The 24,692-nt window shown below is 36.2% G+C and overlaps 1 protein-coding gene across 1 annotated transcript in view; it reads left to right on the top strand.

Annotated features, from left to right (window-relative positions):
- Nucleotides 1-24,409, top strand: part of Dpyd (dihydropyrimidine dehydrogenase) — a 778,600-nt gene extending 754,191 nt beyond the window's left edge. The window contains exons 21-23 of the mRNA XM_078026796.1: nt 3,554-3,697; nt 19,770-19,910; nt 23,068-24,409. Coding sequence (XP_077882922.1) covers nt 3,554-3,697; nt 19,770-19,910; nt 23,068-23,238 — 456 coding nt within the window. The 3' untranslated portion in view covers nt 23,239-24,409. The remainder of the gene's footprint in view (nt 1-3,553; nt 3,698-19,769; nt 19,911-23,067) is intronic.
- The last annotated feature ends 283 nt before the right edge of the window (nt 24,410-24,692 follow it).

The following is a 24,692-nucleotide window of genomic DNA, read 5'->3' as shown; positions in this document are numbered from 1 at the left end:
ATTACCTTTAGATTGATCCATGAATAAATTATAATCCAAATAAACTTCTTTACCTTAAAGCTTTGCTGGCTTAAGGTATCATTGTTGATTCATTATGTTGTCACTTTTCTATCGGCAATGTAATGCTTTTTATATCTGGATGGAGACAGTTTTAGCGTGAGATACTGTTATCTTTAAATGAGTAGGATTTAGCTTTTCTGGTGAGAACAAATTCATCAATGATGAATCCCTGGAGAAACTATTGAAACAAAATCACACCATTTCTGAGCTTTGTTCAGTTCATCAGTTACAAAGCAGCTTTTGATAGTCCTAAAGAACTTTTTCCTTTGTTTAAGAAATATAGCATGACGCTCAAAACCTCATGCTTTGAGTTACCGCAGGCTACGACTTTTTCTGTAAGAAAATAATGAATGAAGAGGAAAAACTCCTGCTGCTGCCTCTGTCAGACCCTGCTGCTTCTCCTCCTTCAATGGGAAATCAATTAACTGTATGTTCAGGCAGAGATTTGAACTAAATGCTTTATTAATCATCACTGATTGCACACATACACAGTGGCCAACTATGCGTTTATCCTTGCTCTTTCTTAGCTTTATTTGGCTTTGGGTTTTGTTTGTTTGTTCATTTGTTTTGGCAAGATCAGAACATGCCTAAATATAGCATGCAGAAAGGTGATCCTTTGCTAGAGAAATCAATTGATCTTCTACATTTTTGGAAATTTTAACTTAAAAAAAAAATTAGTACCACTAAATCCTACTACTACATCATTCATTGCACACAAATTTTTTAAACTGCTTAATTTTTCATATTAATGAGTCATGCAAAATGCCTATGGCAGTCTTGATGTTTTGGAAGATAGCCCTTAGCCTCTGGAATCTCCACATGGCAGTGAGCAATTAAACATGAACCCAGTTTGATTTGGAGATGTATGGTGGAAGGTTGAGAAAGCAATCAATATTTTGTGTATGTGTGCTTTCAACTTAAAAGAAAAATTGGGCCACAGCATTCTTTTATTTCTTTGATTCTTCTAATTAATGTTCAAAGAAATTCCAGTAGGAATTAAACTTGGAGCCTCTTCTTAGGACTGATTATTAAAGGTTAGTACCTTAGAATCATAGCACTGTTAGCCAATGCAAGACTGCGTAGTATAATTTATATATGACAAATATGGTCAACTAGTGCAAATAATTGCAGAATATATTAAGATGTTAGAGATTGTCCTGGCTGTTTTCCATTCGACATCAAGGGATTTTCAAATACTTGTCATCATCATCATCACTGTTTTTATAATAATTTGAAATAAAGTTTATATTTAACAATATTATTTCTCTCCATTTGGATAAATAATAAGCCTAATGTATGTGTAAAGAAGATGGATCCAAAAGTTCCAAGAAATATTTCTTTGGAACAGCTTTTGCAAATTCAGGTGGAATTAGATGTTGTTAAGTGAACTATGGCCCTATCAGGAAAACAAGATAATGGTTCATAAGGGGACTTATTAACATGAGGATCTGCTAGAACCAGAAGTCATGTGTTTAAACACTTAACTATTCTTGATAATCTTCAAGAAAATAAGGTTATAATGTATGTGACTTGATAATCTTCAAGAAAATAAGGTTATAATGTGTAAGAGAAGGGTGGAGATAGTGACAATCTGGCAGGACTTATATCATGTGGACATGAGATGTTGTCTAGCCACACAAAGAAACATTTCTTCAGCACAAGGCACAATCCCTAACACCTCTCCTGCCCAGGGAAAAGTAATTTCATAAGAAGACATTTCAAACAAGTGTTATCATTTCTATATTCAAGTGACTAACATGGAATAAGTATTGAGGATTTATTTTATGCTTTTAACATGTCAGTAGCACTTATTTTATGATAAAGTAGAAACAAAATACTCTCCCTCTACATTATATTATTTCATATTACTGCATCCATAAAATATTATAATTTAGGAAAACATTATTAAAGGATAGAGACAAAGTACACATTTCTAATCTAATTGTATATAAATTAATTTGGTATTCAGAACATTGTTTCCATTTTCATGACTTGTTGACATAATTAGGGTGAATTGATGATAGAAGTAACAAGCTTTGATGTTTCCACATAAATATGTTCTTTGCTAATACAAAAGTACAGTTGCAGTTTACCTTGATTGGAACATGGTTTAAGTTTAGTTTACCTACTCTACTGAGATCTCCAGAGGACTGGAGAACTCATTTTCCTGGGGCAGTATTCAGCCTGGCAAGTGGAGGCCAGCATTTTGAAACAAGTGTGATTTTTTTTTTTTTCACCAAAGTACTTGCTAGGTCAGAGATCAGGATGACCTTGGAGTGCTGTAGTTTTCCAAACCTCCATCAGCTAGATAAATGGGCTTTATTCTGCAGGAACAAGAGTGTTTTTGCAGTCTTTTAAAAGAGACCTAGCATTTCCAGGTTACAGCCTGACAGGAAACATTTGGAATTCAGTGGTGTCTATCACCAGCCTATGTGTCAGTAAAAGTGAAGATCAAAGGTTCTAAAGGAGGGGAAGGACAAAGTGAAGAGGAGATAATTGTGGGATAATGAATGGTATGAGGGCATTTTCGTGTTAACTTGAAACCACTTAGCATTTTTCCATGACGCCCAGGTATCTTTCTAAATGAACTTTGTAAAGTACAATTGAATAACCTTGAGATTTAAAGCTGTGATGTGATTTTGAATACTGATGGAGTTTGTTTAAGGATCATGATATATCCTCTGCTTTTCATTTTTATTTTTACTTCTTTTACTCAAAATAACATTTATTTTCTGTACAGAGAAGTCAATATTTTTATCATTTTGTTCTTCAGCTATTCCAGTAAATTGCAATCGGCATTAGTTACAGTCTTTAAAGAAATGTGTAAGAATTTGAACATAATAAAATAGAGATACAGATTAGAACTTTGGCACGGTACCTTTGCTATTGACAAAAACATTTATCAGGAACTACACTGTGTCTATATCGTGTGAAAAACCTGATGAGCGGGAAAAACCCATCAATAGGTTTCGCCTTCTGTCTATACAAACCAAACAAATGATTTAACTAATAGCTATTGTTTTAAGTGAATGGATTTGGTTTGCCATTGTGAACTTTATTCCATTTAGAAATGCATTTTAATTAACATTTGCATCTAACACATAAATATTGGTAAAGATATTGTTCTTATGTGTTCTTTTAATAACTAATGAATCTAGTACCTAGAAGAATAGTAGTCCTTGTTACAGTAGACATGAACCCATCTCCAAGTATAAAATTGTTTCTTCATATGTGTATGTGTTTATATTCACTCATTTTTATCTTCCATATTGCTTTGTTTTGTTTTGTTTTTTAATACTGAGAATTAAGCCTAAGGCCAAGTACTTCACCACTGAGCTACATCCCCAGCCCTTTTAAAAATTTTTATTTTAAGACAGGGTCTTACTGCCCCTTGGACTTGTAATCTTCCTGCTTCAGCCTCCTGAAGAGCTGGGATTAGAAGTGTACACCAACACATGGCCTAATGTGCTTTTAATTTCATGTTTCCCTTTAGAAACTGCCAAGCTTTGGACCTTTTCTTGAGCAGCGCAAGAAAATCATAGCAGAGAACAAGATTAGACAGAAAGAGCAAAACACAGCTTTCTCACCACTTGAGAGAAAATGTTTTATACCCAAAAGGCCTATACCTACCGTCAAGGTAAAACTTAAACCAAATATAAAAGTATGTCTATCTTACTGTTTAAATATGATTTAAATGTTTATTTCCTCCTTAAATGTACCACTAATGTTTTAAAAGTATTCTTAAAAGTTTTTAAGATTTTGCCTGCAGTGAAAATATTGAAATTATAGAATGACATTTTTGAATTATATATTTTATACTTTTATTTGCATATTTTTATTTGCATATTTTGTACTTTTTTTACAGCACGGTCAGGTATGTGTTCAGTGGAAATTTTTGTGTGTATTAAACTTGTCAGGAAATTTTAATGTCAATTGTCTTCTCACAGTCAATTAAAATTACTGTAACCCACAGTAATTTTAACATCAAGAAACACCAAGAAATCTCTTACCAGTCATGCAAAACAGCTAAATTATCAGTATGTAACATCAATATCCATATGGTAATTTATATTTTGGAAACATTTTCTCTGGTTTAACCTCAGGAAAACCTGTACATTGATTTGGGTCTCAGAGATTATTGTCTGGGTACAACAAAAATTACCATGAAGACAGAATGGTGTGCGTATGTTATCTTTCCTGATTTTTGCATTAAACTTTTGATTTTAAGAGAAATGTAGGTTCACAATCAGTTGTAATAAATAATGCAGAGAGGTCTCAGGTACCCTTCATTTAGCTCCCTGCCCCCATTTTGCAGTGGGGGTTTGATATCACAACTAGTGGGTTGACCCTGATATAAACCACCAACCCTATTCAGGTTTCTCCACTTTACTTTGTGAGTGTGTGTGTGTGTGTGTGTGTGTATGTGTGTGTGTGTGTGTGTGTTCTGTGTAATTTTGTCACATACTTAAATTTATGTATCCACAACCACAGTCAAGATACAAAACTGTCACATCACCATGGAATCCCTCAGCTGTTCTCTGGGAGTCACGCCCACAAGTCCTGCCTCCTCCAAGATGACATTCATTAAAACAGTTATAGTGAAGAAAGGGTGTCATTGGACAGTATTCTGTCCTAAGACACCATCACTAAAATGAGGTCCTCAGTGAAGGACGTTGATTCTTCTGGATTTGCTGATAGCTGTTTCTAGCTGCAGAGCTCGCCCTTGGTGCTCTCAAGCAGAACTCATTCATACTCATTTTTCCTGAGAGTCCAGTGGAAGCAAGGTGCCTTAAAAATTCCCTCCATGTATGGGGGAGAATGGATCCTGTGCTAGAAATGGTAGAGGTTAGGTTTGGTGTTGCAAAATTGAAGCAATGCAGAGTGCTGAAAGTAAAAAGGGAAGTTGTCCACAAGCTACCATATTTCAATGCCATAATTCTAAGTAAAGTGAACACTTGGGAACTTCTGGCAGTATAATCACCCCTACAAGTCTCTTGAGCTGTTCCTGTTAGTTGTGTACTACGAAAAGGACGAACAGAACAATGAGAACAGAAGACCACATACTACAGGCCATCACATGCTGCAGGACTTGGGGTTTGGTGGAAATTCTCACAGCTGTCACTCTTCTTATTTTATTTGAGTGAAATGTATGTAAGATTTCCACATTTAGGAACACTTTCTTCTTGTATAGGTATTTCAAAAGGAAGATATTATTTATGTTTGAAATAAAAGAAGTACTAATTGACTATTAACAATTTTTGACCTTTTCCATTCCCCTCACACTTAAAGGAATCTGTTGATAACCCAGAAGTAAAACAGAAACAGAACAAACAGAAAACCTCCTGTGGTTGAATGAAAGCTGATAGATCATATCCTTCCCGCCCCACCTCCCAAAAAAAACCCAAAGCCAAACACAGAAGAAATTTTTTAAAAAATGAGAAGTCAGGAAAGCAAATGAAGCTGTTTTAAAGTGTCAAGGAGAGAGAGAGATTCTTCTTAGATATGGTTCAGGTTCACCTTCTTCTCCTGGGCTGTCTCAACTTAGAGGTTACTTGGGTGAAGTATCCTTGGTGTCACGTGCCACACGGGCCTCAGGACATGGTGAACACCATGCTACAGTGCCTAGGACCACATCGTGCCCGCAAATGAAGTGGCAGCTGTGGCAGGTTTCCTGTGCTCGGTGCGTGTTCTATGACCTTGGCCCTCTCCCGAGTGTCCATATCCATCCCACCTGTTGCCAGTTCCGGACAGATGGTGTGCCTTGTCAGAAAACACAAGAGCAGCCAACCATGCTGGAGTTTTCTGGGGTGGGACATTTTCGATTTTTTGTAAGTGCAGTTAACTTCTTAGAAAATGAGGAATTAAATTTACTATAACAAATGCTCCCTTCATCTTGCTTTCTATAAACCTTTGTGTAGAGTGGAGGATGGCCTGTGTTTTAGAGGAAGAACACTAGTGAGAATTGGGACAAGTGGATTTTGTGGCAGTTACACTACTAGTCACTTGATTTGAACTGGTTATCTAACAAGAGACTTGTAAAATTAAACCATTGAACAGGAAATCTCTTTCCTTTCCTCCTTTCAGTCATTTATTTGCTTTTGTTTTCGTATTAGAAGCATAAAGATTAATATAAAATCACCATCATCCATCTAAACTTAACCACAATTAAAATTTAGATTTATAAACTTCTAATCTTTTTCCTATACCTAAGTGTAATGTTTTAAAACAAACAATATTGATTCTCCTACTCTTAACTATTTAACATAAAAATCACAGGTATATATTGCTTCTCTTTTTACATAACTTTATTTCATAAATCAATATATTATTGTTAATTTTTAAATAACCATTGTGGGACATGTGGATTGTTTCCAGAATTGATACAAAAAATACTATTATAACTATCATTCTACAGAAATTTTTGTAGACTTATGATTGTTTTCTTAAAAGTAATCATAATATTATAATATAATAAATTATAATATCATTATATTATGTATATTATGATATAATAATAAATTATATTATCATAATTATAAGTAGTAATATTAGGGCTTTTTATAAGATATCCTCAAATTATTTCCAGGAAGGGTGTGCAAATTTACATTCATTTCAAATATGTAAGGGATATTTCATTAGCAATAAACTTATTATTAACTAATATAAAGGTCAAAATATATTTTTTTAGAATTTTGAATATCTACATACTGGTAGCTTGACATACTTTTATGTATATTTTGATCATTTTTTCTTTTGTGCTTTGAACAATTTTCTGTTGAAATATTTATCTTATAAAATTTTATGGACTTTTTGTATTTTTAAAAATCACAGCACTTTGTAAAATGTTTCAAATATATTTTCTAAGATTATCATTTGTCTCATAATTTGTATCATGGTAATTTTATATCTGTGCAAATAAGCCTTAATTTTATAAATTTTATAATAATTTCCAGTAGAATCTTATCTTTTTTCATTCTTCATTGATTTGCTGAGTATAGCCTTTTCTACAATAATATTGAATAAATATTTACCCTATTTCTTTCAAAATTTTAACATTTATATTTGACCACTTAATTAATCTCTAATTTATTGCTCTAAGGTATTAATTAATGGTTATAAGTTAATTTTTCCCCAAATACATAGATAAGATTCCAGGACTTCAGTAGTTTCATTTTAAAGTGACCCCTTTCACCTCTCAAATTTTGATTTAATGACAAAAAAGTGTAATAATTTGCATCACTTGCTTTATTTTTTTTTTTTTGCATCATTTGCTGTGATTTTTAAAAAATTTTCAGTTTCTAAAAATTTGCTTAAATTTTTCAAGGGTGAATCAAAAATCAATTAGATAAAAGTTCTAATAAGAATAGTAAATTTCTATTAAAAAAGTTTTATGCTACTATTAATTCTTTGTTCAATAATAAATAGATCAATTAAAACTTTACAAATAAAACTTTTCAATGAAATCCAGAATCCTGGGCTAAAACACACTATGGTATTTTCAACCAAGACCTAACTACTCTAACACTTGAAAAACACAAAAGTGCTTCTGGTACTGTGAGACTCTTCCCTTTAAAATATGTTCTAGAAGTCTGTTTTCTTCTTCATATTGACTAGATAGACAAGGCAGGAGGAGGTGGACCCTGAGGAGAAGAGACACACCCTGTAGCCTCCTGGGACAGCAGGAGAAGCAGGTTGGGAGAGGAGAGGATGAGGGAGCCCATGGTGCTGGGGTCTGTGTCCATCCCTCCACTTCCTTCTCTCTGTGGATCTTCCTCTGTGACTCTTCTCAAGTTTTACTATAATGATGATGCAAGAGTTCCCCAGCTTGCATGTCTTTCTGTGCTTAAGACTTGGATCATCGATGGTCTTCTAGACCACCCTTCCTCCAATATTTATAAAGCATTTACTTTTAAATGAAGTTCTGGTTGTTTTACATTACTTAAATTTTTTCCTGTCATAGCCAAGGTCTTAAGATAAACTCCTTAGCGTAACCTTTAGACCCATTATATTTTAGCTTACTCTGGCTTAGAAAGCAGCTTCAGTAAAATAGTGAAAAGGAGAACTAGGAGGTAGGTGGTAAACTGAAGATTTAAGAGAGGCTGAGAAGTAATGACCGTGTGTGGAATACTTTCTTAACTTGAGAAAGACCAGAAGACAATGATGAGAAGAGGAAAGAGAATCAGAAAGTTTGGTTTGTATATATGACAATAATCTAGGCTTGTGGGTGTTTATATGCCAGCAGACAACAGCTTCAGCTGCCAGAAGGGGAGATTAAAGATACTGTATCCTGACGACTAGAACAGGAATGGAGTCCAGACATAACCTTAAGCCATTTGGCATAAGTGGTGTGTTTTTAATGTGTTTTCTGTTGCTGTAACAAAATATCTGAGGCCAGGTCATTTATAAATACTAGAAGTTTTTGGCTTACTGTGCTGGAGGCTGTGAAGTTCAAGAGCTTGGCACCAACATCTGCTCTGCATCTGGTGAGGGCCTTCTTCTTGCATCCTAACATGGTGGAGGCATCACATGGAAAGTCAGCAAGCCTGCTGGCTTGGGTCTCTCTTTGCCTTCTTATAAAGATATTAAGGCTGTCAGGGAGCCCACTCTTATGACCTCACCTAGTCCTAATTACCCCCTGAAGGGCCCACCTCCAAATGACATTAACATCAAAATGTGTTCAATTAAGGAGTTAAATTTAATTTTAATTTAAGGAGCTAAATTCCCAGCACGTGAACAACATTTGAGGGACACATTCAAAGCATAGCAAAGAGGGACTAAACTAATTTGGATTTATTTTATCTGTGAAATACTCATATTTAAAGAAAGTGATCAGGAAAAAAGTCTTAAGAAACTATTTTCTTCATTAAAATACAAAGAGAAGTTTGTAAGGTTTTAGCAGATTACATTTATGGTAAAGAGTTTCCTAAATCAAGCCCAGGACTACTCGGTCTCACTGCCTGTGTTCAAACTATGGCATTGTCATTTAGTAGAGCTCAGTTACCTCATCTGTGAAATGGAGATAATAAAAGATCTGCCTCATAGGGTTACAAATCAGACAATGTTTGAAGTGCTTTTAGCTTGCACCTAATAAGTCCTAAATAGTTGTTTCTTTGTCTTAGTTATAACGTAGGAAGGGACAGGTTACAGGGGATTGCAAGTTAAGTGACCATGTGTTTTCATTCTGTCCATTAAAATGGACTCAAGAATGATGGGAATACATGTGGCTCTGGAGGTCAACCAAGTTGGAAATTGCGGTATGGTATTGCATTTGGTGAGCACATGGTGGTAGAGGCAGATGAAATTGAAAGTCTTATTCATTCTTCCCCCAAGATTTTGGATTCATATTGAAGGAAGAGGGACTAACTTAGTTAAGACTAAGAGGATTATCAGGACTAGATTCCTTATGGTTCCACTGAGATAAAGAAAACATAATACCTCAGGGTTTTGTTCTTCGTGCCTTTGAGTTTAATAGAGTTTTTTGGTGGGGGATAAAAATTTTAGATTTGTGGATATTGAAATTGACAAACTCAAAAGAAAGTTGTGGGTGTATGCTGGAAGACACAAGGAGAACGAACTGACATTTCAACAGCCTACTGTGTGCCAGTCACGAGAGAGAATCTTCGCATATATTATCTTATTTGTCACTTAGCCTAATCCTCTATGAGGAGATAATGATGTCTGGGGAAGAAATAAGAAAAAAAAATGATCATAGAAGTGTAACCAGATGATGGCATAGAGTTAAAAAAAAAAGGAGAAGAAAGAAAAGAAAGTCTTAAGAAGGAGGACCTGGTCCACAGGGTCAGAAAGCACCAGCTTTTCTACCAAGGACGTATTGTGTTTCATATCGTTGTCCCTCGTGCAGTTAGGGAGATTCCCACTTCTCACTATAGCTTCATCGAGCCCACCACTGAGTTCCAGCACAGTCACTGGTACTGGCAATCCAGCAGTGAGCAACACCCTTGCTGTGTGGGGCTTGCATTTCAGTAGTCAGGAACAGACAGTGATAAATAAGAAAGTGAACACACAATATGCCAGATGGTGACAAGTGTTGGAGTGAAAATCAGCAGGATTAGGAAAACAGAAATCCCTAGAGAGGCTGGTCAGGAGCCCTTGCCTGCTTCAAGGGCACTTAAGTCCACACCTGGTAAAGTAGGGGATGGACGAAGTGGACATCTGGGGAAGATCGTCCAAATGCAGATGGAACAGAAAATGTGAACATATGAAACAGGAAAGCCCTTAGCAGGACACCATCCAGGCTTTTTGAAACAGAGAATGTAAAGGATGCCTCATTTTTGCAAGGGATCTCTCCAGCTGCAGTGTGGGTACAAGAGCCAAGACAGGCAAGGACAGAAGCAGGGAGACCAGTGAGAAGGCTATTGTGACAATCCAGGCAAGAGATTGGCAGGAAGGCGAATAAGTGGGAGATAATGTCAGAGGCCTGGACGGCATTGTTTTATATGAAAGGGAGTGTGTGGAAGCACCGTGTACAGGGCAGTTCTGTTCAAATGGAAGCAGCCATGCTTCTTGTCCTGTTTGTACAAGTCCCCTGCCCTTCACCCGTTACTACAGACCCATCTGGATGATGTGACCGTGGGGTTGTTCAGGTCCCATTGAAATTAACAGCCACACTCCTGCAAGGGTCTTTCTTTCTGCTTGTGTCTCAGACCTTGCTTCTTGTCTCCCCATTGTTATTTTTCCCAGCAGACACCCAGGCACCACACGTATTTCCTCCTGGGGCTTCAGGATCCCTCTTGTGTTCTCCCCACAGTGTTTCCTCCTGCCTTCTCCTAGAGGGCCTGGGATGCTTCTGTTCATGTTTAATGCTTTCTCCATCCACCCATCTGCTTGCTTCTTTCTTCCCTCCTCCATACTGGGTTTTTCTGGTTGAAGCTCCACATAAGGCTGTTTTCCCTCTCAGCCACCACAGTCTATTATTCCCCACCTGCTACAGAGACAGCCCCAGTAGCCCAGGAAGTTCACTAAGCCCCTCTTCTCTTGTCTGAACAAGCTTTGGAGCCACATGTTCAAGTTTCTAAGCTACCCCATCTTCCCCGGTTATAAAAGTGATGATATTTTTAAGCCAGCCATGCTCAATAGAGCTTACCTTTTGTTCTATTTTGCTTTCAAATGCCTCAAATATGATTTAATGGTCTATTGCCTCAGAGGCAGGCAATTTCAATATCAGCGAGTATTTATTGAGTATTGGTTATGTGGCCAGTGGGATGCTGAGGACTGTGGACGGTGGGAGAGCCCAAAGGTACACCAGGCATGGTCCAAGCTCAGGGATTTTTGTGATCACCGTGGAGATGTACCACTAACATTTATTTATTATGCACTCCCTGCAACCCAGGAATGGTGCTAGAAACTAGAAATACAGCATGAATTTTAAAAAGAAAGGAATCTATCCTGATGGAGCACATAGTCTAGCAAGGGAGAAAGACACATGTTAAAAATTATTTACAGTTCAATCAAATATGTACAAAATGCTCTGGGAAAACACAGGAGTGAAAGGGATTAGTTCTGCCTCGGGTAATTGTGGAAAGCTTCACAGAGATGGTGATATTTAAAATGGAGTTTAATAAATTAGTGTTAATTAAGCAGAGAATTAATAATAAAAGCTAATATTTATTGAGTTCTTATGAGGTTTCAAGCACTGCTATGTGCTTGTAAATTAGCTTATGTAAGCCTTACAATAACCCTATGAGATACTTGTTTTATTTCTATTTTACTGATTAAGCAATTGACAAACAGAGAGATTAAATAACTTGCCCAAGGTCACACAGCTAGGAAGATATCAAAGACAAGATTTGCTTCTGAGTCTAACTCTAGAACCTGGACCATTTTAAGCACTATCCTATCCTGTCTTTCACGTGGTGGTGGTGGCCGGTGAGGGGGTGGGTGGCATTTCAATCAAATCAACATGTTTGCAAATCATGTGTTCAAACATTCTTGTAATAACTTGCAGCCACGAGACCTTAAATCCATGCACAATCTGTGGATCAAGGAGGCAGTGGTGTCAAAGTGGCAATCTTATTCTTTTGTTCACAGGAATTCAGAGAACAGACAGAGCAGAGAAGTGATAATAAAGAATGTGACTCAGTTAACTTGATCGGCCTTAACACAGTATAAAAGAGCAAGGGTGCAAACCAGGAAACCACTAATAATTCCAGCTGGAATATCAAGGGAGCTTATTCCCAAAGCCACATGATAACTAGGATCCTTGAGAACCAAGGTCCTTGCACTGTGCCGTTCTGCTTCTCCTTGTTCCCTGGAAGCAGAAAACTGGCCTCAGGGGCCTTCAATCTTATCCAGGGAATGATGGAGGCCCAGGGCACAGCCTGGCATCCAGGTAGTTTCCTCCTTCTCTCCTTCATTTCTTGGTTTCCATTTCATAATGACATAGTGTGTGTCATTCTTGTTACTGTGTTCTGAAGCTACTGAGTCTGTAAAGGAAACAGAAGGAAAAAGATTCTGAAGAAGGAGAAGATAGAAGAACCAGTGTTGGAAGGCTGCAGGGGGAATATAAGACAAAAGAAAACTGGGACTAGCCTCCTGCAATGAGGATAAAGGTTCCTTCTACCGAGGACATATCCCACAGGTGCACCTGTGCTAGAGAAAAGAAAGCAAGGAGTGCCTCCCTCAGGAAGGACCAGCGTCCCCTCCTAAGACAGCTGAAGCGACAGTGAGCACATTTGGCCCAGCTAAATAAGAAACGTGCTTTCTTCCCAGGCAGCATATAACACAGACTTGAGAGTCTGCCAAGACTTATAAAGTCCCTCGAATGCTTCCCACTTCTGTTGATATATATGAGAATGAATTCTCAATCTCTTTATGAAGCCAAGGATGTATCTCCAACGTCTTCAAATTTCTGGGTAGGAAAATGAATGGTTTAGGGGCACTAGTGATGTTTTCATCTCTTCTTCCTGCTGCTCCTCCTAAGAGATGGACTGCATCTCATAAGACGGGCAGGACAGTGTTGGCAGGAGACCAGTCAGCCTGATCGAGTGCTTTATTATTTCAATTGAATTGTGAAAGGAAGGAGGAAAGTACTCAGATCAAACTGTAAGACCATATTAGATACTATGGAGCATAAAAGGGGATGGCGTGGAAAGAAAAATAGTGGAAGACTCGCCCAGCAATTTTCAGAAGATACTAGAAAAATGTGCTGGGGGCAGCTTTCATATTCTCAGTTGTCTGTATTCCAACCAATAGCAGATGACAATTTACCAAACTGAACTTTAAAAACATAACAGAATTTGGTCAAAATGATCTCTTAAATCTTTGGAGGATGTGTTGAGATGTGATTCTTCACTAGAATATGGCAAGGGAAAGGTGTATGTTTCTTATTATAAGTAGGTCTCATGGAAGGGGGCGGGGCAGGGAGGTGTACGTCAAAAAGATGAACGCAGACATGGAACTACATAAACCCAGGAGTGAAGTATGGAGGAAGCAGCTGCAGGAAAGTGAAATGAAAGAAAAACAGAAATGTTGTCCTGAGACTATCATCAGAGACCTCATAAACAGATGGTTAATATGGACAGGCAAGATAGAAGAGCCACATAAGCCTTTATAGACTTCAGATGAGAATTCCACTCCACTGAAAGCAGAACATCTGAAAAAATTATTGAATAGCCTTTTTTTTTCTGGAAATTTAATTTCATGAGAGAGATGAGGACACTGGCTGCACTGACTGATTGCTGGCTCCTTAGAAGAATCTAGGGGAAATGGTAGAAAAAGGAATTTGGAAGGAAAGTAACCATCCCATGTTATCTTAAAGTTTATAAGACCAAGGAAGGGAAATCTGCACTTATGTGGACAAGTGTCCCTCATGTAGAAAATCTAGTTTCTGGAACTTCAAGGCTGAAAGTTCATAAGCCCACAGTCAACAACTCTAACCTGAAGATGGATCCAGATAAAAGAGAAGATGACCATTAAAATTTGATGACATCCTCACTGTTGCCCAAAGAGTAAGAAAAAACATAAAATATTTAGATAACTCAGTACTCAATGGTTATGCAAAAAAAAAAAAAAAAACAATGATATCACATTACCAAGCATGAATTCAAAATCATGGCCTTGAGATTCGAGGATGGGACAGAAGTGCTAAAGCGTCAAGTGAATTGAGTTTGGAGGAAATATGAGGAAAAATAGGAATTTTATTTTTGTCTATTAAGACAAAAAATGCACCCACTACTTAGAACAGATGCTATATTGTTAAATTACAATGAGAGAGAAGGACTTTTCCAATCCTATTATCTTCCTCAGCATCCTTGTACAAAATGTTCTTTGAACTGAAAAGGGCCAGGAAAGCGTATTTGAGAGTTAGAGCCAAAGATAGACACAGATATCATAAAAATACACTTAGCTTCATTAAATCAATTTAAACCCAAAGCATCCTGCCAGAGCCTGCTATTTTGAAGCTTGAGCCCACCCCACATAGAAAGAATGTCAGGGTCAAGGCCAGGATCTGCACTGAAACTTCTCTCTCACTAATGCTCCCGCCCACGCCACCCTCTCTCCCCACATTTATGTGCTTCTGTCCTATTTCTTGGTCAAGCTTCTACCTTATTTTCTGGATCATAGTCTGCCTCTGTCCTCTCATCTCAGTGTTTTCAACTGAATCCCCAGTTACCAGCGTTCTGAAGGCAGAGTCAGCCTCTCCTTTCTAAGTGTGCAGCCTCTTCCCTGCCTCCCCACTGAAAGGCATGAGGTGGGATATCAAGAAGGAGCTGCAGGCTGTGTTTTTGAAAGTCCTTGTGTATGTGATTACGGTACCACGCTGCTGAAAAATAAATGTTGCTCCAGGATTTTTAAAAAGTCCAAGGTGGATGTGGGAGGGATGATGGAGTGGAGAAAATATAGGAGTAGATCAGGGAGCTTGAGATTTAATCCCAAAAGAATTCTACAAAGATCATTAAACTTTTGCCTTAAGAGCATTAATAAAGGAAGAAGTTATGAAGAATCAGCATAAATTCTGTGAGAGTAAATTCAGTAAGATAAGTAAATTGTCTTATTTCCTATTTGGATAGGTTTATTTGGCAAAGAGCAAACATGGTAAAAAAGATAAGAACATGTGACACTTATAGTGGTAAAGGTAAAGAAATGGTTATGTAATTAAACAAGAAATAGTTTACTTTTTGCTGGTTTAAATATTTTATTTTTTTGAGACAAGTGTCTCACCAAGTTGCTCAGGCTGGCCCTGATCTTGTGATTCTTCCTTCTCAGCCTCTGAATAAAGGTGTGGGCCACCATCCAGCTAAACACCCAAATAATTTAAACAGTGGGTCTCTTTAGGTTAGAAGTTACAGCATTTGCCCACAGTATGCTGTCCTTGGTTCTGGCCTTCGAAGAGCACATGTTTATGGGAATTATAGAAAGTATGCTAATCAAATGGGAAGATTTGAAATAGAACAGTTAACATGCCTTTAAAAATACTTCAACTGTGTTTTCAGAAAGGTCAAAAATGAATACATTTATATAAATCCTAATGGAGAAAGCCAGAAACATCAGGAATGGGGTCAAGTCCCTCTAGTTCTTCACTCTTTGGTCCTAAACTTTATGTCAAGCAGATGTACTGACTGATTAATAGTTAAAAAATCATTTAAATATCTTGAACAAAGAATTAATTTATAGAGAAGATTCTGGAAATCCATTCTCCTTTATAATGCTAACTCTATGAACACCTGTATTCAAATAACACATCTTTAATTTCAAGTATTTAGCATCACTTTCTCTTCGTACATATCCACACATAAACAGTCCCACTAATCAGGAACAGCTATAACAGACTGCACAACCTTTATGTCTTCACACCCTCTATGGAATAATGAGTGTAGGCTCCCTAATCTCTGCAGATGTGTATCCAAGAGGGACCCTACTAGCCATGTGTGCTTTCCTGATTATATGCATCTTTCTGTAATCTCCAAATTCCAAGACGTGTACTCAAGGGTATTCATAAGCTGGCAGTATACTGGGAGGCTTTGGGATTTCAACAAATGTCCACATTTTCAGCCATACAAAATGATATTTTTTTCTTTCATACCCCTTTCAAAAATGATTTAAAATAGTTTTTATCCACTTTCAGATTTAAATAAATAAATAACATTTTCTTAAAGAACTATAATAAACAAGAATGATTTTTTTGATACCATGTGCTAAGAACTTCTAAAGGCCCTAAAGACCTTGTATCATTTGGTTTCACATTAAACAATGCTGTTCTTAAATTACAGCAGCAAATATCTAATACAGAATAAAAGGCATATTTAATATGCACAGAATATGGACTTGCTTCCTACAATGAGATCTCATAGGTATCTATATTGTTTATTTTGAAAAATCTCTAAAGCTTGATGACTATCCAGGAGTTTCCTGATAAATCATCTTTTGAATATTTAGTGGTGATTTCAGTCATCATGATCTGATTGAGTAAAACAACTGTTTTCATTGATTTATTTACTTGATCGAAAAAAATATTTTCTATAACAGGTAAATAGTCTTTTAAATATCGCTTTAAATAGTGATAGTAACCTCATACATTGGCTATCTTAAAATATTTTTAGAAAATATTAAACATGTTCAGATTCCTTGCCTCTTTTGTATGTGAAAATCTCATATAAATATAAATGTTCAATAAAATAACTACTACCCCACCTATGTACCTACTCTCTGTTTAGCCCATAGATATACAAAAGATAAATTTATTTCAATATTTGAGTACCCATTACATTTCAATGCTCTACAAAAGCAAGATACATCACTTAATACAAAACTAAAGCCCACTAAAAGATTGCAACCCAGGAAGCTAGCCTTGGAAAATCTATAACATGAACACTCACTAAATGGAGAATAACAAACGTGTTACCTATGGGAATGCTTATGATCATGGTATTTGAAGTCAGGCAGCACTGGTGTGAATCCCTGCTTTATCATTTACTTAATTTTATATCTTAAATCACAGTCACCTCACTCTCCATAAAATTCATGAACTTTAACTGAGAAAATGTTTAGAAATTATGGCACTGGCCTGAAAAACAGTAAAGATTCAAAAGTGCTCTATTATCATGAGCTTCACTAAAACATACAATCTCATTGAATGTTAGAAAAAAAAAGAGAGAGGAAATGAAGGAAGGGTGGGAGAGAGGTTGAGACAGAGAGAGCAAAGGAAAAAGGAAGGTAGGTAGGTGATGGGGAAGGGAGAGGAAGAAGAAGGAATGGAAAGGGAATATGAGAGAAGAGAAAGAAGGAGAGGGAGAAAGATCACATTTTAACATTTAGTTAGGAAAAGAGAAGGAAGAATTGAGAAACCTCTCATGAAATAGTCACAACTGAGGAAATTTCTGTGTTAGTCAGGTTTTCATCACTGTGATGAAATGACCCACAGGGACAACCTGGAGGAAGAAACGTTTATTTTTTCTCATTGTTTCAGTCCACAGTTAGCTGACTCCAGAGCTCTAGGCCCAAGGTGAGGTAGAACATGGCAGAAGGGTATGATAGCTCACGACATGGCAACCAGGAAACAAAGAGAGCTCTACTCACCAGGACAAAATATAAACCCCAAAGTCATGTCTAGTGACTGATTTCCTTCAGCCACATGCTAACTCCCTACAGCTATCCCCAGTTAATCCATTAGTGGATTAATCCACTAATGGAGTCACAACTTTCATAAACTAATCAGTTCACTTCTTAACATTCTTGCATTGTCTCCCACATGAGCTTTGGGGGGATACTTCATATCTAAACCACAATAGTTTGCAATACATATGGGATTTTTCAAAGAGGAGATAAGAAGAAAAGGTATTTTGCATAGAGGATTACACATAAAATTAGATGAGTCAGATGTTCCCCAGATGCATACAGTGTAGCTAAAGTAAATGGTGTTTGGAAGAGAGAAACTACACAGAAAAAGACAACTTGGTAGGAATCTTAAAATGCCAGCCTGGTAAGTCTGGACTTAATTCAGCAAATGCTTGAGCAAGGTAGTGAGAAATTTAGTGTGTACCTTTGCAACCATGATTAAGATGGCAGCATTGCATAGGGAGGAGTGAGAAAGGAAGAATATGAGGAGGACACTTACCAGGTAGATTCTTACAACCCCATTAGAAATGATTGGAAGTTAATGAGTAATGTTTAAAGATGTGAAGAGACAGAGAATGCGAAAGGTATGGTAGATCCTGAACTCCAAGGGTGTGACAACAAAGGAGATATTAGAAGGGAGACATTTGAGTAAAATATAATTGAAATTCTAAGCTTCTGCATGACTAGAAAATTCCTAATGGTGTTCAAAAACGAGGAAATCTGTAGGAAGATCTAGTTTTAAGTTCCTAATGATAGGTTCAGTTAGTGGTGAATTTGCACTACCAGTGTTGAGAGAGAAGGCTCATCATGTAGCTGACAAATGTGGACCTTGAGCTTGTGAGAGTGATTCAGAATGGCCATATTGTCTTGGACCTCAAGCGCCCACCTACAAACAGACTGCAGTATAGTTGAAATGGCAACTTCAACACATTGAAAAGAAAGTAGGCAAGACAGTATTGAAAATTTTTCTATCATCTTACAACTCGAGAGTACACAAATGAACTGTATAAATAATGTAAACTTAGTCTCAGTTCGAAAGCTCATGGTAATGAGCATATTGTCATTTAGAGCTCAAGTAGAAAATAAAGTAAAGAAGGGTAACCAAGGTCACAAAAAGAAGTGCAGAAAATAAAATACCAAAGAGAATATAGAACGATGGCATTAAGTGAGAGTCAAACCTCCTTCAACATGGACCTTGAATTCAAACAAAAGAGTCTTATTTTAAAAGTTAAAACACAAAAGCAGAAAAATCTTGACAGCATACTAATTTGACAAACATTGTTACATTATTCTGTTTTGTTTTGTGAAACAAAGTGTTTCTTATTGTTGATGAAACATCCTCTGTGCTTCACATATTAAGCATACTTCCAATTAATATGGAGAACAAAGCAATGTGTAACTGCATGAAAGATCTTCAGCAGTGAATGAAGAAATTTCAGTTCTTTAAAGTAAAAGAGCATTTAATTTAACTATTGGATCAATCTAATGAATTAGCATACATTATAATTTTTAAATAATGCAATATATTCTTCTAACACGACAGGTGAGTGTGCTCTCAAAGCAATTTTTTCTAAATGAAAATCTAGCATTCAGTTACAGTGATATAAATATATAGAATTTGGACTTTTATTCCTTGCATTCCTAGCAATCTAAAATTTTCTAGTATAAGTATATTACCTTTTAACATCTCTTATTACTTTCAACATCCAAATCTGAGAAAAAGCAAGCACCAACAACATGAAAAATGTATCATTTCCCCTTCCTGCTTTCTGAAATTCTGTTTTAGGTTATCCAGTAGAAAACTTACTGAATGTAGTTAATTGTCTTTTATTTCTAAAGTTGACATGCATATTGCCTATCTTTCAGAAATATGTAAGCCACAATTATGGAGTCCTCATCTAAGCACTGTAATACCTAAAGTCTCTTATTGCAATCTATTTTTTTAAAGATTAAAAAATAGAAAATTTAAGCTTTAGTTGAATGTAAGGTTGAATGTAAAATTAAAACTTCAATTGAATCTGAAGTTTTGTATTTTTGCAATACATTATATAAAAACATGAAAATTTGGACTGATATAGTCATTTCATGGATATGTTTTAAAACAAGCACTGAGTAATCCGTTGTCTGTCTTTTAGGAGGTAATTGGAAGAGCACTGCAGTACCTTGGAGCATACGGTGAACTGAGTATCACAGAGCAGGTTGTGGCTATGATCGATGAAGAAATGTGTATCAACTGTGGTAAATGCTACATGACCTGTAATGACTCTGGCTACCAGGTAAGAATCCTGCTGGAATAAGATGCTATGAAGCATGTTTCTTTTGCTGTATTTTTTTATTTTTTATTTTTCTTGTTTATAAGGAAGTAGGGGCTAAGGTCAGGGAGAAAGTTTCTTCTGTTGGTAAGTGTGCAGGACAAACCAGATGTGCCAAGTACTGCTCCTCTGCAAAGGCACATCTTTCTGTCTTTTCAGCCTTGTAGCATAGTTCTTTTTTTTTAAGAAAAATAATAACTTATACTAACTATGCCACTCTTTAGTGCACAGTATTATTTTTAATATCATTTTATCATCCATAAAATTGGATGGAGAAATCCAGCTGAAAAGAAACTCACAGAAAATGATGGACATGAGTAAAGTCTATGTTTTGATACTAAGAGAAGGCAGAAGAACCTCCATTCATTGCCATTACCCTGAAAGGGCTTGATTCCTTCTGCCTAAAGATAATTCTCTTCCACTCAATACTGACAGCATTTATACTACAGTAACAAAGGAAAAGCACTTTCAACCACCAGTTGTGAAGGTTGGTCCCAGGAATTCTTTGTACCTGGTACAGTACACAGAATGTAATCTTTACCACATCAGGGGAGCCATGGTTCCTTCTCGGGTCCTTGTTCCTCAGCAAAGAGCCTACTGTAGTTAAAAAGAAAGAAAGAGAGAGAGAGAGAGAGAGAGAGAGAGAAACTGGATATTCAACTGGGTATTCAGCTTCTTTGGGGTGGGTTGTCCTCTTGAAAACATGTCCTATGAACGTCTCCTTAACTTTTGATTTATGTCTTCATTTATCTCCTATGCATTTATAAACTTCTGTTTTTGACAGAGCATGACACAATTATGATCTTGAACTAATTGAATTTTAGAAATGAATAAAAATTATAATGACAATAGCTTTAAATGTAAGTTTTTCCTTCAAGGGCCTGACTTATTGTGAAAGTGAAAGAATGTTTTTAATATATGGATTTTGGAGAAAGCAAATTTTAAAATTTGTTCAAAACTACTAACCTACTAAAATTGGTAAAAACTTTGAATTATTTTTATTAATTTTTAAAAGATATATAGAAATAAAATAAAATGATTTTTAAGAAATGATGAGTGGAATTTTCTAGATAAATAATAAAATGCCCCATCTTCAAAAAGTAAAGTCCTAGAACTATCATAGATAGCATCATGGTTGTAATACCTTAAATCTTAGCATATAATACTACCCTGGAATTCTAGTCTTAAGCAACTTTAGTAATAAGTCTCCTATTAATGAAAAAAAGATCACAATTATATGTTAGAAAAATTTAGAAAGTGCTTCTTTGACTCTTTTCTCTCAAAAGATTAAAAAATAGAAAATTTAAACTTTTAGTTGAATGTAAAGTTGAATATAAATTAAAACTTCAGTTGAATCTGAAATTTTGTATTTTTGCAAGTTTTCTAGCATAAGTTTTATCATTTTTATCATTGATTTGCTGCTTATAAAATACATGCATAAGGTACATAAGGTAGAAAAATCAATTTTACCTACCTAATCAGTAATCTGAAGTGTTTTACAAAGTATAACAACAATTTATGTGGTCAAATTATCTTATGATTTGTTATAGCTATAGTTATGATTCAAATATAAATCAAACCAATTGCATATTAACAATATCATGATTTACAATGGAAATAGGGGGAAAATATGGTTACATGTAATATCATTTGAGTGTGAACTTTTTAAGGAACAACAAAATATTGCAGTTGACTCTCCATAGCCACAGGCTCCACATCCATGACTCAACAAGCCTCATATCAAAAGTATTCAGGGAAAAAATTGCATATGTGTTAAAACCTGTATAAACTTTTTTCCTCCCCAATATTACCTACAGAATACAGCAATAATGAGGTACATAGCATTTACATTGTATTAGGTACTACAGTGGTATAGAAATGGGAGGGATAAGTGTAGGTTATATGCAAATATTATGCCACTTTATATAAGGGACTTGAAAAGCCACAGATTTTGGTATTCACAGGGTGCCCTGGAAATCAATCCCCAATATCAAGAGATGACTATGTGTCTTAAATTGGATTATAACACAAACATGAGACAGGGAGAAAAATCACAATCACAAAATTATTTGAAAATATAAGATTTGCAGACCTGGCCTCAGGGGTAAGTGGTTGCAGGGATACTTACTGTCCCACATAATTACCCTCAGCCCCTACCTAGTCACTCCAAATTAGTACACAGACTGAGTGAACACTGAATTTGTTCTGCAAGTGAGACTGCACATCAGGTCCCTAATTCCCCTCTGCCCCAGCCACCTGTCCCCACACAGTCCTTCCTGGACTATGTCTTCCCCAGAGGACTCCCAGATTGTTCCCACTGTTGAAATGGTTTCCAACAGGGAAATCATCATAATCTACAAAAACTCTCAAGCCTCATTTCACATTGGGTATTTTTATTGTTTATCCTAGATTGAAAGAAAAAGGAAAAAAAAAAGAAGTTATCCAATTTCTAGAAATCCCAAGCAGTTTTCTGAGCTTGAGCCCTAGCCCTAGTTCTTGTAACTGAGGACTGTCAGGGTCAGGGTGGGACACCAGTTATCCTGGCTCTCCATTCAATGATTTGTCCCCTTCATGGGGGACAATGCCTAGAAGTAGCTTGAAAATTCTCAAATCACAAAGCTAGATTTTTTTAAAAAACTGTTTTCTTATAAAAACTACATGCATGATTTGAAATCCAAACAGGCACATTCTTGACCCCACGTGACAGTAACACCTTGCACTGTCAAGAAGGAAAATGTAAGGAGGAAAAGGAGAATGTGTGAAAACACCCCCAACATCCTCAGGTGAAAGATACCCTGTCCTGGTTAGATGAGCAAGACCTGAGCTCTGCTCAGAACAAAGAAAACTAGAGAATTACTGTGTTATGAAATATTCCCTCACACAGAGAAGGAAAATACCTCTAAGGAATTTTGAACATTCTGTTTCTAATTTAAAAGGATTTTGTTTCTCTCTTTTTTCCTCCTCTGTCAGTTCAGCTGTTGCTATAGTTGCACTACGGTGGTGCTGGCCCTGCTTTCTCTGAGTATAGCTCCATTGCAGTGGAGAAAAATGTTGATGATAAGATGGGGGCATTCCTGACTCTGGTGGCAGTAGCATTAATAGTCTTTATTTCTGTTTATAGGCTATACAGTTTGATCCGGAAACCCACCTGCCCACGATTACTGACAAGTGTACAGGCTGCACTCTCTGTCTCAGTGTCTGCCCTATTATCGACTGCATCAAAATGGTTTCCAGGACAACACCTTATGAACCACAGAGAGGCTTACCCTTAGCTGTGAAGCCTGTGTGTTAAGGCGATTTGCAAAACAGTTGCTGTGAACTTCAATGTCACCTACATATGCTTATCTTTTAAAATTGTAATCATTGCATTCACTTCTTTCCCAATTAAAATATATATACAACTTCTAACTAAATTTCTATATTAAAAAAATGTCTTATTCCAGTGACCAATTAATGATCATAAAATAGAATAATTCTTTTCTGAGGATAGCTATTAAATAACTGTGTAGCAGTTAATTGGATGTTCACTGTCAGTTGTCTATTGTGAAAAATTAACTTTTTCATGGCAATTACTGTGATAATTTCCAAAATAGCCCTGTGCTGTGCTCCATCTTTGATTTCTAATTGTAAGAGAAATTAAGTATTCTGGAACAAAACACACTTTAACATACAAGAAAATGTTTCTGATGAAACATTTTTGTAATTAAAAATTACCTTTCATTTTTAATACTGCTTCTCAGAAAATGTAATTAGTACCATAGAGTGCAAATGAAGAAAGTCAAATAATTATTTAGCATGGCAGGAAAAGAAAGTCTAAAAGAGAGTTAATAGAACTTTATGAAGGCCCCCTTGCTCTCATAGCTTCTTTGGGGTGCTAGGTGCCAAAAGTGAGAATATTTACCACTCATGCCTGAGACAGGTGTCCAAACTGCTCACCAGTGGACCACATGACATTCTCCTTTAAATATTTAAACTATGTTCCTAATGAAATAAGATGTTACGATGGCTCTCTGGTTAATGCCACTCTTTTACTGTGCACAGATCTGCTCTATCTGCTTTTAATAGTAACCTTTATGATTATAGCAATTAATGTTCAAACAAAGCCCAAACTACACACAGCTGAGTCATGTGCTTCATTATTCAAGAATGAAAAATATAGTATTGATAATGTGCATAACTAGTTTGACTACTTTCTATTTTACCATTTATGTTTAATTTCAAGCCATAGAATAAAAAAGAAATTTATATTTTCTGATATTAATAAATAATATTTTTCTATTTCTCTATTTTCATAATCAATAAGTAGCATTACATAAATTCACTTTCTCTCCTTTATAGCACATTTTAATATGAATGTATAAGTAGTAAATCAGAAAGTAACAATCTGTGGCATATTTTTATGGCAAATGCAAGATATAGAAATCTGTATGATTGAATAATATAAAATAAAATTTTATAAAGTATTTCAGACATGCTCTTTTGTTGCCTCTTTTACTAATGCAACCTTAAGTCAACAGGTTTCGGTTAGTTCTACAATGAATCCGTCCAAATGTATGTATAAGGCCAGTTCAAATCTAATAAGGGTGGTAAAGAATAGCTCTTCAGTGTTTCCCTCCCTATCAAATTCAGTTCTACTGTGCCCAAATGCATCCTTCAGAGGGAGCAAACTTAGGTACTACCATTTCCCAAATGAGTGAGGACATGGTTATACAGTCTAAGTAACCTGTTCCAAGTCACAATGCTAAT

Source organism: Ictidomys tridecemlineatus, chromosome 11 (genome assembly GCF_052094955.1).
Source record: "Ictidomys tridecemlineatus isolate mIctTri1 chromosome 11, mIctTri1.hap1, whole genome shotgun sequence".
In the NCBI taxonomy this organism is placed as follows: domain Eukaryota; kingdom Metazoa; phylum Chordata; class Mammalia; order Rodentia; family Sciuridae; genus Ictidomys; species Ictidomys tridecemlineatus.
The sequence above is the reverse complement of the archived record's forward strand: the minus strand, read 5'-3'. Positions and strand labels throughout refer to the sequence as shown.